General features: G+C 42.2%; 1 protein-coding gene across 2 annotated transcripts in view; it reads left to right on the forward strand.

The window, feature by feature from the left end:
• CABLES1 (Cdk5 and Abl enzyme substrate 1) overlaps nucleotides 1-12,753 on the forward strand; it is a 70,495-nt gene that overhangs the window by 48,179 nt on the left and 9,563 nt on the right. For both annotated transcript variants that reach the window (XM_079300789.1, XM_079300788.1), the window contains 3 exons: nucleotides 4,541-4,640; nucleotides 6,154-6,310; nucleotides 7,091-7,194. In XM_079300789.1, coding sequence (XP_079156915.1) covers nucleotides 4,541-4,640; nucleotides 6,154-6,310; nucleotides 7,091-7,194 — 361 coding nt within the window. The remainder of the gene's footprint in view (nucleotides 1-4,540; nucleotides 4,641-6,153; nucleotides 6,311-7,090; nucleotides 7,195-12,753) is intronic.

The raw sequence follows: 12,753 nt of genomic DNA on the forward strand, positions 1-12,753 counted from the left end.
TACATGAGTTTTATAAAGCCACCATTGCTCATTCTTGTGAGTTGCCCTGTTCTCTTCGACTGAAATCAAGCAATGAATCTCCAAAAGCTAGTAACTTTAAATTTTGAACTTTTACTCTGTGTTGGGCAAAACATCAGGAAAAGAGCTGGCATGCTGACAGCTAAATATCTTTAGAGAGAGAAGAAGGAGGCTGGCCCACTAGAGACATCTTTCCAGGAGTTTTATTGCTCCTTCTCCCTGTGAATTGCAGCTGGAGTTGTTCTGGCAACAGTAATGACATTAGGATCTGAAAGCTCTTGATCAATTATAGCAGGCAGTCTGAGGCAGCAGGAGAGCTGCTGCTGGTCTGACTGGCAGTGCATCTTTTCCAGAGCTGTCATTGTCCTTGTCTCTATAAACAGAGATGATAAGTAGAAATTATTTACACTGACGGATGAGAACGGCATCTTTTCTTGATGTCTCATGAACCTCTTCTCTTTTAGAATAAATCTTAGCAGTGGGGGTGGGAGGGGAATAGCTAAGCATAAAATACAGGCACAGAAGGCTGACATCTCTAAACAATTATCAGATTCCTTTTTGCAATAAGCAGAAGGCTTTTTCGTGTATCTAGAAGTCTGTTTAATTTTTCATGGACTCCTAAATTATTCACAGGTTAGAGTGCTCAACTGTTACTGTCATTTAAAGAGCAAGTGCCCAGCAGGAGTGTTGCATGGGACTTTGTAGATCACATCAAAGCATAACATTTGGTTCGTTAAAGAAGTGTTATACTGCCATAGGTAACAGCATCTAATTTATACTCTGTTAATCCTGGCCTGGCTAATAAAAGACATGATGAGATTGCTTGTTTTGGTCCTTATCTGTCTGCTCAGTAAAACTTTTCACCATCTGACAACAAATCTAGGATCCCACGTCACTTCATATGGTTCCAAGAAAATCTGTGAACTCTGTTAGATGGAGAATTTTTCATTTTTTTCTTGCTAAGGCAACTACCCAGCCTGACTCCTCAGGAGTGCTGGTCATGCTCCGGTGCCAGAGGCTTTCACTGCTGGGATTGGAGCCACTTCCTGGTGGTTGACTCCAGTGACCCAGTGGGTCCCCACTTGGCTCCTCACACACCCCATTCAGACCAGGTTTCCTCACCAGTTGAACCCCAGGTTTCCCATGGCAAAGTCCCAGATGTCTCGTTCCATAAAGTCATTTTTTCACGGTGCAGTAACACAGAAACAGCTTGAGCTGGTGCCTCTGAGGAGGATCCCCAACCAAGGAACCCCCTGGCTTTTATACCCTCACAGTCTCCAGAGGTCTCCTCTTCCTCCTGAGCCTTTGGCTCCTGCTCTCCTCTCTGTTTCCATCTACCTTGCTGGCTCACTCATTTTAATCTCCTTTTTATCCAAAGGCTGCAGTTCCTGGCTCTTGCTGTGTTTCCCAGTGTCCATTCACCTGGCTGCTGTCACCCACCATCATTCCCTGGGTTATCCCAAGGGCTGGCAGCCCATGGCCTCTCTTCTCAGGCTCCTACCTGGAGCTCTGCATTCCAATGTGCATCTCAGTCTGCTGCTTGTGAGCCCAGCTATTTGTACCCCATGTATTCCTCAGCATTCTGCAGTCATGGATAACTGAGACAATATGTTTAGTTTTGAGGGTGGTTTCTAACGCTGCTCAGTGTTCCAGAAATGGTATCTATAAACAGAATATCTAGAGCTTGACATTGGTGTAAATCAGGGTAACTCCCCAAACTTTGTCAGAAACTGGGATCTAGTTTTTTGCCTCCTAAGGAAATATTATCCCTGATCTTCTCATTTTCTCAAGCTTTCCCTGCTCAAATAAAGTGAAGGTAATAAAATTAAGTTCCCATGATTTATTTTTGGCTTTGGGTGTCTGCTTAAATTCCTTGAAGTTTCTTAAAAAACACTTTTGGAAATAAAGCAGGAAAATCAAAACTGAGGAAGAGGAGGAAGGAAGTTTACTTAAAGGCCTCTTTGGCAAGGACTGTTGTTCCTTTTCTGCATTTGCTAAACACCATTAACTACTGGATAGTGGTTTGTGCTGTCCCATCAGTAATTTAAATCACTTAAACACAGTGAAAGCTTGATTTGTTTTTTTTTCTATGACGTACCTGTCCTCTGTATGCTCCTGCTTTGTGGGACCTCTTAACTCTAGTGCCATGTAAGGACGTGTCCTAAAAATCCTGGTGGCAGTGGATGGCCACACTGGTGCAGTGGCTGTAGCCAAACAACCATTCTGACCCTTTCCCAGGCATGACTCACCCATTTGGAGAGATCTAAGGGAAAACATCCCCCAGATCATTCCTAGTTGTTCTTGAGATGTTGGGGCTGTGTGGAGGAAGCATCTGTGCTGGGGCTCCCCTCAGCAGTGGGCTGCCAGCCTTTGGGTTTGCTCTCCCAGCAAGAGCTTTGCCAAGCCCTTCTTGAGCTCTTCATCTTTAATAGGAGTGAGAGGAAAAAAAAAGCTTGTTGTGCAAAAAATTTTATTAGCTTGCTGTTGATATTACTGATAGGGAACTCAAAAAGGATACAGTAAAGTTGCTTAGGAATTCCTTATGAGGTGTTAACCAAGATCTTTTACAAGAGAGAGGAGAATGTGTGTAAGCCAGGATGAGCCTTTCCATTTATATGCTCATAGGAAACTGCACATTGTTTGGTACTGATTTTCCTCAAGAGAGGGAGTTTAATTCTCTGTTTTATGGACAGATTGCTCTCCAAACAGTAACACTTTATTACTCCATTTTGCAACACAAGCAGTCATATACTTTCTAGAAATACAGAAAGTATTTCTATATATGTGGAGAAGAGGAACACCCCAAGTAGCTTTTTTGCAAAACAGGGAGAATTAATGCAGTGTTGTTCACAGGGTCCTGAAAGGAGAATCCTCTTTAGAAACATCAGAAAGATGGGGAATGGAGGCATTAGTGACTGTCGATCTTCAGCCAATGTCCAGGAATCATTCCTGTGTGTGCTCACTCTTGCCAGCTGACCCTGCTCCCTGCTTCAAAAGCACTGACTTCTTTCTAGTCCTAAGAGCTGCTTTTTATTTTCTGAAGCTACTGTGTGGACTCTTCAAAGGGTGATGGATTTCCATTTGATGAATGGCAGAGTTATCTATTCATGTCTGTTGGAAAAATTTCTCTATGACATGTTTTCAGAGTTGTAACAGCATTATTTCTTGCTCTGTGTCTGTAAAGTCTTGAATGAAAGAAACTACACTGTTCTGATTTCAGGTAGTTCAGATATTTGTCTTCATTTTGGGGTTCAGGGGCTTCCTCAGGTTGTGTGTTTGCTTCACAGATAAGACCTGCTGAAGTAGTTCCAATTTGGCATTTATCTCTGTGAGAAGTGGTTCCCTTAAGCACTTTCTGTGCAGAAGCAGAGAGACTAATGCCATGCTTCTGACAGAGAGTTATTTTTACATAATTATTAGTCCAACCCCTCAGTAACATGATATCAGGAAACAAGAATGATAATATGACACTGTGCTAAGTGAACTCCAATCAAGAAACTAAGAGAACTTTGTTGGGATTAGAAACTTGATACAGTCTTTTCCTTTGTCACTGAAGTATGTTTTCCAGAAGATAGATGTTTGGATTTTTCCAGCAGTACATGACTTACTGGGGACTCAGGATAGCCATGTTTCAGAGAAATAAAATGTGTGATAGTTTGGACAGGAAAGACAAGGAAAGAGGGTGTATTGTATGTCACAGCAGAAGATAGCCCAGTCTGTGGCTGGGTGCAGAGCTGCAGGACTTCTCCTGGCCTCCTTGTCAGCATCTTTCCTACAGAGTTTTGAGCACATACTTGGACCCCAGCAGCAATCAGCCAGGAAAATATTGCAAGATAAATATTACGGAGTTTGATACAGCTGTCATTTGTGAAGCCCAGATTTGTTCCTTTTTTACCTCTGCTCATGTTTTGATCAGGAGGCTAAAGCATGAGCTACAGCCTGCTAATGGAAGATGCCAGGTGGGTCAGTCCTTCTAAAGTAGATTCCCAAGTTTCCATGCCAGGCTCGTGGAAAACTGGCTTTCTCCTGTCTGCCTCCAGCAGAAGTGTCACTGGGCTTTGGCCACTGTCCTGTGTTCTCAGAGGAGCAGGAATTCTTCCTGGAATCTTCCAGGAAATTAGCTCTGTTTCACATAGGGCAATGTGGGTTTGTGGTCTGGGAGCCTCTGCCTGCCCGACACATGGCAGGCAAGTGTTCAGACTGGGCTGTTGTACCTCACCTGAAGTGTACATGACTTCCACTTCCTTCCCAGTGCCAGCTTCTGTCAGAGGTGCCCAGCAATGGGGAGCCTTGCTCTGCACCACAGCCTGGGCTATGAGCTGTAACTGTGAACAAAGTGGGGTTTTCTCTATAAAGTGCTTTAGGTAACACAGGTATCTAAATTCCCATAGGAGAAGTTGTCTGGTCTGTGCTTTGCATTGGCATGTCTGGATTAATGCTACACCTTATTTCAGCAGTTGGTGGTGGAAGGTGAACAAGGCATGTATTAAGAGCTGTTTCTGCTCTTCTTTCTGCTTCCCAGGGATATGAAGCTGGATGGTGGACGCCAGTGCCATTCTACTGGAGTGTGTCTGAAAGAGATAATTGGTCTTGAAGGTGTGGAGCTCGGAGCAGATGGGAAGGTGGGGATGCTTCAGTTCCTACTCCCTTAGATTTTATGTTATAAGGGAAGAAAAATGGATAACTAATAACAAGCACAAATATAACACAGTAGTTAAAGCACAGTGTGTGCAACTTTAAATAAGCTTAGCTGAAATTCATGAGGACTGCCCAAGCTGTCAGCACAGACAGCTCTGTATCCTTGAAGAAACTTGCCTCTGGCAATATCTGAGTGTGTAAAGTATTACTGAATTACACAGCCTTCCCCTGGCTGTAGCAGGAGGTATCTCTGCAGGGTATATTGTCAGGAGCTTTAAAATAATTTCTGGTGAGAGTTGTAGCTGTAATTCTGTTTGCTTTCAATTGTATTTAATAACATTTTGCTTAATATTTTTCCAGAGAGCAGGAAGACAGTGTCAGTCTCTGATGAGTCTTTCAAAATTCAGGAGCTCATTCACTTGAATAGAATAAGTAAATAACAATCTTTAGGGAAGTGATCAATTTTAAAGAAATATGTAGAGGAGAGACAGTTTTAATCATAGAAGAAAACATTTCTTCCTGAAAGCCTGATTTACTTTCTAGTAATTCAGTTTCACTCAGTCTCCTGTCTTATATGGATTTAAAGGCCCTGGGTCAATGCTGCTACACATGTTGTGTTCACATAACCAGGTGTCAGGCCAGACCACAGGCTGTAAATTCCTGAGGACAATCTGTCTGCTTATAAATAATGAAAGCTCACATGTTTTATTTGATACCTGTTCTGACCTCCTCGTAAACCAGTCTAGAGTCTCAAACTCAGTTTTTTTTTCTTCAATGAAATGTTATTGTTGGAGAATGAGCCGACAAGAAGCAAGGCATAGCTTTTTCTTGGCCAGGGGTACAAGCAGAGAATCAGTGCACTCTAAAAATAATTTTGTCACATGTTACTCATTCACACTTAGTCCATGTTGGGGGGATAGTAAATGATCTCCCACAACAATTGCTGTGAACTGGAGCTCACTTATTACATCAATAAGACTCTGCCAGACAAAGTCCCGAGAAAGAAAAATAGCAGAGAGAGAAAGTGCTTCAGTTTAGCAATGTTTAAGTGATTTGCCTCTGGCAGCTGTGTGCTGAGGGACCTATATAGATGATGCTATTTCAGAAAAGAAGCTGCTGAAATGTGCTACAGAGAAGGCCCACTGGAAAAAAAACTGACCAAACTGATATGTTTTTAAATCTGACCCTTGAGTAGGATTTTGTAAATCCAATGTATTAGAGCTTGTGTGTGTGTGTGTGTGTGTGTGTGTGTGTGTGTGTGTATTGCTGAAGAATTAATGCCTTTGCAAAATCATTTTTTGCATGGATAAACTGACTGCACTGAAGCAGATGTAGGTGACTGGTTTTTATTCATCTGTGCCTAACTACTAAATCCAGAAAATCCTCCATTAATTTGGCTTCTCTTGCTTCCAGTTGGAATGCACCAAAGGCATCCCACTGCACCCAAGCTGGGCTTAAAGTAACTGTGTGTCCAATCTGAATTTTTTATTTTTTTAGACGGTTTCCTATACACAGTTCCTGTTTCCCACCAATGCTCTGGGAACCCGGAGGAACACGATAGATTCCACCTCGTCTTTCTCCCAGTTTCGCAATGCAAGCCATCGTAGCCTTTCTTTGGGAAGAGCTAACAGCACCCAGGGGAGCATTGATGCAGGTAACTTCTCAAGTAGCTCACTTTAATATCCTTGGGTAACCTGATGGTCAGCAGTTATTGCAAAGGACTGACATGTGTTTTAGTTCCCCCCATTATCTTCAATTAAATGAAATACAGTCTTCTGTTGTGGGTGAAGCACAGCTTATTCCATATTTGCTTAGAAAGCCTGCTTGTGGAGGATGGAAGTTGAATAAACAAGCACGTTGGTCATATTGACAGCCCCGATGGCACCCAGCGTGCCTCCTCCTGTCATCAGCCTTGTTTGTTCCTCCTGCATCAACCTTCCTTTGCTGTGGAAAATTTACAGTGGCAACACAGTAGTCATGAGCTGAAGGTGTAAATTCCACTTGTGACCTTTGTTAGGCTGGAAAGGGCTGTGTTTACTAAACCGGACACAAAACATAAGCCAAAGCACTATATGCTTAAAATATTTTGGCATGATAAATGAAACAAATCAAAACATCTGCTTGAACAGATGAAAACTTGTTGCCGGGAATAAAAGTCATTGCAGAGCTTTATATAAATCTGCAGTGCTCTAAGCCCTAAATTCACATTTACCACGTAATTTGTAAGCTCTAGGTCCTCTACATCCTGGCAAATCACATTAGTGTGGAAATACTTAGAGTTGTCAAGACCTAGAGCAATTTTTCATCTCTTTAAAAAATCTTGAATAGGGATAATATTGTGCATTATCTGTGAACTCATTTGCCACTAAGTCCAGAGATCTCTTGATGAAATGAATTCCTTTCAGAATTCTATATCTAAACTGTTGTTTTATAGGTAGCGACCTGGGAGACTTTGTTGAATACGACCCAAATCTTTTAGATGATCCCCAGTGGCCATGTGGCAAACATAAGCGGGTTTTAATATTTCCTTCATATATGGTAAGTGATTCTGTGTAGGACAGAGAAATTCCAGTAACAGAATTCTAAAGGTTGAGGTTTCTTTTGGCCATATTTTAAGAAGACTGTTATTATTTTTAATCTACTAATAAGAGCTGTTCAGAATGCTTTGTTCTAAATGACAGTTACTTCTCAAGACATGTTAAAACAACTCGTGGAGGTATTACAAAAGCAAACACTTTTATTACTGCTGTATTTCATAAATGCTTTAGATGAAAGGCTTGTTCAAACAATGCACTCATTCTCTGGCATTCAGAGGAAAATTTATACTTCCTCAAACTGGCACCTATTACAAAATAGGAGGATGCCCATTGGGGTTTTTCTGAAGTCATGAAGCTACACTGTGTTTTGATGCTAATCATTCACTCCTCTGAACAGCTTTGTTTCCCAGGTATTTATTTCACCATGGGATAGTCCTCCCTTTAATTGCAGCAATTATGAGCAGAGTCTGTCTATTTCTCTCTATATCCAAGCCCTTAACAATACAGACTGTGTTCCATCGTCTATGCTCTGACTAAATGTTTTTTCTATGGTGAGAGACTTCTATAGCCTTTTTTTTATTGTTCCAAGTCTGTAGATTATTTTGGCAGGACTGTTGCAAGATGCAGTGCAGTCATACACATGTGAGCATGTGTCTGTCTGGGTTATACATCCAGATTAATAGTAGGAAGCAGGGAGAATACTTTTTTTCCCCCCAGGTGGTGGCCTATTAGTCTTATCTACATACAGATATGATAGGATTTGAAACACTGAGGTCTGAAGTGTTGTCCATGTTCTTGTTTAATTTAGAACAGAAAACATTATTAAAGAAACTGCTAATGTATTCAAAGATACAGCCTTTGTGTGTTCTCATCTGTCCCCCACCCCAGGGGTAACTTTGCTCTTGGGTGCTCCTTTTTCAAAATAAGCTCTAAGTGTTTCATGTGAATGGAAGATTATCTCCTTGCTAGCAGGAATGTTCTGTCTGTTGCACACAGAGGCTTAATTGAGTTCTAAGGCTGTGTTTATTCTAGGTTTTCAAATGGGAAGTCCAGAATGTGCTCTGCTTACTTGCTGCCAGTTTTCGTTTAAGGGTTGACGAGTTATTTTTTGGCTGCCAACCCACAAAGTGACAACCTTTTATAGCAGCTACATCTGTGGGGGAAAATATTTGTCAGGTTTTGATATGGTTACTGTCATGGGCAGGGAACTGTCTTCTCTCAAGGAGAAAGACATTGTTAGCCAACATCCAAAGGGAACATAATTCTAACAGTCATGGCAGTATTTCTGACCTTCCTCAGGCTGCGTCTGCCAGGCTGTACAAGTCCCCTAGAATCACCTGAGATCTTTGATCCCTTTTTAACTTGATGGTCTCATGGACATGGTTAAATGAGTCAAAATGGGGCAGCTAGGCATCCAGCAAGGGAGTTCTCCATCCAGAAGTGGGTGTTCAACGCCATTCTTCTCTGTGTACTGGTTGGCCACAGCGTTTCAAAGTCTTGTATTTGTACTTCTGTTGTAAAAAGGAGCTGCCTAGGGATTTGACAAGGGATGTGACTAGATGCCCTAAAGGTGAGAAATGGACTTCGAGGACTGTTGTTAAAATCATTGCCATTGTTTATCTAGAGTATATTTGCATTGACAGGAATCTCCCTGCTTTTACATTTTCTCTAGTGTTAATTACTGCTGTCTCTGATATTATGTCTTATTTGACAGATGAGGGTTTTTTCCTGAATTTACATTCCAGACTTCTTCAGCACTGCCTGAGGGTCTGTGGGACTCCCATCTCCCTTTCTGAAGCAAGGGCTGAAGGACATTGAATGGTCTGTCTCTTTTGTTGAGGGGGATCACAGGCAGGTGCCAAGGGCTCTCTTGGTTTTGCTGCTCACAGCTGAAGCAGCAGGGCTGTGATGCCCTGCAGGAGCTGCATGGCTCTGCAAGAAGCTAAGGGATAGGTGGTTGTTCTTCAGTGCTCAGCTGAAAGATATGGCAAGGTGTGGTGCTTCCTTCAGCCAAGAGAAAGGAAAAAAAGTAGTGCTGGGGTGTCCTAGAGCTTCCAGGTGAAGTAGGATTTTTCAGTTTGGGCAAGGGCTTGTGCACAGAGCTGAATATAAGGCCATATTGTCTATGTAGGAGACATTAACCACATCTGTTTTAGGCTTTCCTGGCTCTACTGGCATTCCCTCTTCCTGCACTTCACATCAGTGTGAGCAGGAGCATAATAGCCTTATGATTTCAAGTTGTTTTCTTTCCCCCCCAAATATAAAAATCAGGGCACGCTGCAATTGAAGCAAATCGCAGTCTGGGGCCTGCAAGAGACCTGGGCTCTTTTCCTGGCCATGCACAGCCACTGCAGCAGTGCCAGACCTCTGCCAAAGAGCTGCAGAAGCCGGGAGCAGCCGCTGTGCTGGGCAGGATGTGGCTGGAATTGCTGCCTCTTGCAAGAGCCCAAGCAGCTGAGAGATATCAGCACCCAGCATTTGGCTGTGAGTGGAGAGCTGCAGCTTGTAATTAAAGTTTAGTTATTTGGCCAGGATTTAGCATTAATGCTTGACAGCTGCAAGCTTGTAGATATTCCCCTCACCCCTCCTTTATGGATGTCAGAGCAATTAGTGGGGGGAAGGTGTGGAAGAGGAGTGGATGCTGGGCTGCGGCACTGCCTGCAGGATAGAGCTGCATGCACTGATATTACTCCCTTGAGCCTGGCTGGTGCTTTGCAAGCCAGGATTTCTCCACTGGGAAAGCTCTGTTGAGGTCTGTGAGAATGCTGCATCAATAAACACTGCAGGTTTTATCCCGAGGCATAAGACAGACAAAATGTGTGGTCCAGCTTGGAGTTTACTCAGAAATATGTGCAACTTGCACTCTATGTGCACAATTTTTGTGGAGCCTGAGTTTATCATCACTGTCATTGACTTTATAGTCTTCTAATTTTACTGAGCTGAATTAGCCCTGACTTATGGAAGAAGTGTTAGCTGCAAGTCCTCAGCTGTTTTCAAGGAGGAGCTGAGCTTCCTCCTTGAAGATAGCACTGGGGAAGCAGAAGTGCTTTTGGTTTAGTCTGGGTTTTTGTTGTTTTGGGTTTTTGGGGTTTTTTGTTGTTTTTTTGTAGTGAAGTCTTAGACTTAACAGAGCATACACTTCCCTGTTGTATTTCTAAAAGTAATACCCACAAATTGCCTGTCAGGGGACAATTTTGGAAGTACTCTTCAATTCTTTCCCAATACAACCTCTTTGGCTTCTATCAATTGTAATTATATTTAAACTCTAGTCTGCCCTGGAGAGATTATTTTGTTTTGTGTTGTCTTTTTAGGAGATTCTACAATCTCTGCTGCAATATAAACAGTAAGAGGTAGAAAAAATTTGTCCTGGGGGGTGGGGGGGAAGGGAAACATCATGTCATAGTTAACAGATGTCTTCCTGGCTGATACTGCTGAAACAGGAATTCGTGCAGATTCTTAAATCTCCTAGAACAGGAACTGTATCTACCAGACTAAGCATTAATTTCTTTCCTTGAATCTCATGTTGACTAGCATACATACAGACTCATCAATGCCCCCTGGTCTCTCTGCATTTTTTCTAGTGGCAACTCCTTCTGTGCTGAACTAGAAATCTCATTCTCACCCGGCTTGAGGCTGATCCTTTGTTGGTAACACAGAAACACAGTAGTATGTTAGCTGGTCACTGTGCTGCCAAAAACTTGCAGCAGAAGAAGAAAGCCCAGATCAGCAGCATGTTTACTTTGAGTGACCAGTTCTGTAGTCACATCCCTGAAATATCCATATATCTGTGCCCAAGGCATACACGTGGAGCTAGGTTTGGGTACTGAGCCACAATGTCAGTGTGTTGGTATAATTACATAAAAACAAACTGACATCTCCACACCACTAGTAGAAGAAGCATGTCTCAAAGCTCTGCAGAGCTGTCTCAGTGCCTGCCAGCCTGCACTTGCCAGGTACCGCCTTAGCAGCGAGCACACCGAGCTGCCTGATTCAATATTAGTCCTCCAGTGTGGCTTTAAAATTAGAACTGCTTGCTGCCCTGGCCCTGTGGTCTAACAAAAGCCCTGCATGATGACATCATGCATTTGGTTTCTCGTTCCCCTTTCTGTCTTTCACAAGGAGCACCAAGGTCAGGCAGACTCCACTACAGCCAGTGTCCTTCAGGGCTGTCACCCTATTCTTCCAGCCACTTCTGTAGCTGTATATTAAATATCTCTGGACTGCTTTTTTATCAGCTGCTGACCTTGTACCCAAAAGTCCCAGGGAGCAAATGATAGCAGTGGTAGATAATCATGTATAAATCCTGTGCTCTCTATGCATTTGATGCTATATTTGGCTGAGAGTCCAGTAAATAACTATTTTGAGAATAATTCCAGAGTGTTAACAATATAAAATAAACTGGTGTCTTCCCATGCATTTAATTTCAAAGAGGCAGTTTTGTGACTGTTTGCCTTGTGAAATTCAAAATCTTTCAGTTTAAGGTCCTTGAATGTTAATAACTTTGTAACAACAGAAACATCTTATTTTAGTCTAGCTTCCTTTTTTAGAATTTTAATTATAATTCAGAATCTCTCCCATTTTCCATCACAGTTTAAAGTCTCTTCTCTATCAGGATTTCTCATATATATGCATCATAAGTATATGAATTACTGGCAGTTGATAGGTACTTAGCTGCTCACCTATGGGAGGCATTAAAGTAGCCAGAGACTGCAGAGTTATTGACTTCTTTTCACTTCTTGTAGGGCTGAGAACTTATCAGTGATCTACCAAAAGTCTGTTTCAGGTATCAGTCTTCTGTCTGCTTTCTGTGAAGTAGCTTTATCAGGGGGGCACAGTAACAACAGCTAAGAGAGCCTATCATATATCTTTCATTTTATTCACCTATTTTATTCTGATTTTATCCTTCTTAAGCTAAGAGATAGAGGCATCCAAGGCTAAATCATCTTTTACTGGTTGCATGCCAAAGTAGGATTTATTTTCAACAATATTTCATCCTGCCAGTCTTACCAACCATTTCAGGCATTCTCTCTCCTCCCATATTTATGAAACTATATATACAGCTTTCCTATGAGAAAGCAGCTGCTTGAAAATGCTTGTGAATAACACATGAGCTGAGCTCCAAGTTCAAAACTGCCAGCCATGCAAAAAGTGTGCAGAGCGGAGACTTGGGCCGAAGCATTTATCACACTGTCCAGGCATCTGTCAGCTGCCATATATCAAGGTTTTCATTTGTCTTGTGCAACTTCCATCTCCAAAGTAAAATATACATCCACAGATTTGTATACAGAGAAGGTAACAGAGCCCACGAAGGAGCATTGCTGAATGCTGAACTGGAATGTGTTCGTGCAAATAAGCTGTGAGAAACAAGACAGACGGCTCTAGATGACAGAAGTTAAAAACATTGGAGATTAGACTATGAGAGAGACAGTTTAGTAGTTCCCAGTGCTTTGCTCATGTGTCTGACAGCTCTGGGAGTACAGAGTGCCTGCCTGGTAGGGAATAATATTATGTATAAGAAAGCATGTTTGGATAGAGAAAAGCTGTGCTCCTTTTAGGGAAA

Source organism: Erithacus rubecula, assembly GCF_903797595.1.
Source record: "Erithacus rubecula genome assembly, chromosome: 3".
In the NCBI taxonomy this organism is placed as follows: Eukaryota; Metazoa; Chordata; class Aves; order Passeriformes; family Muscicapidae; genus Erithacus; species Erithacus rubecula.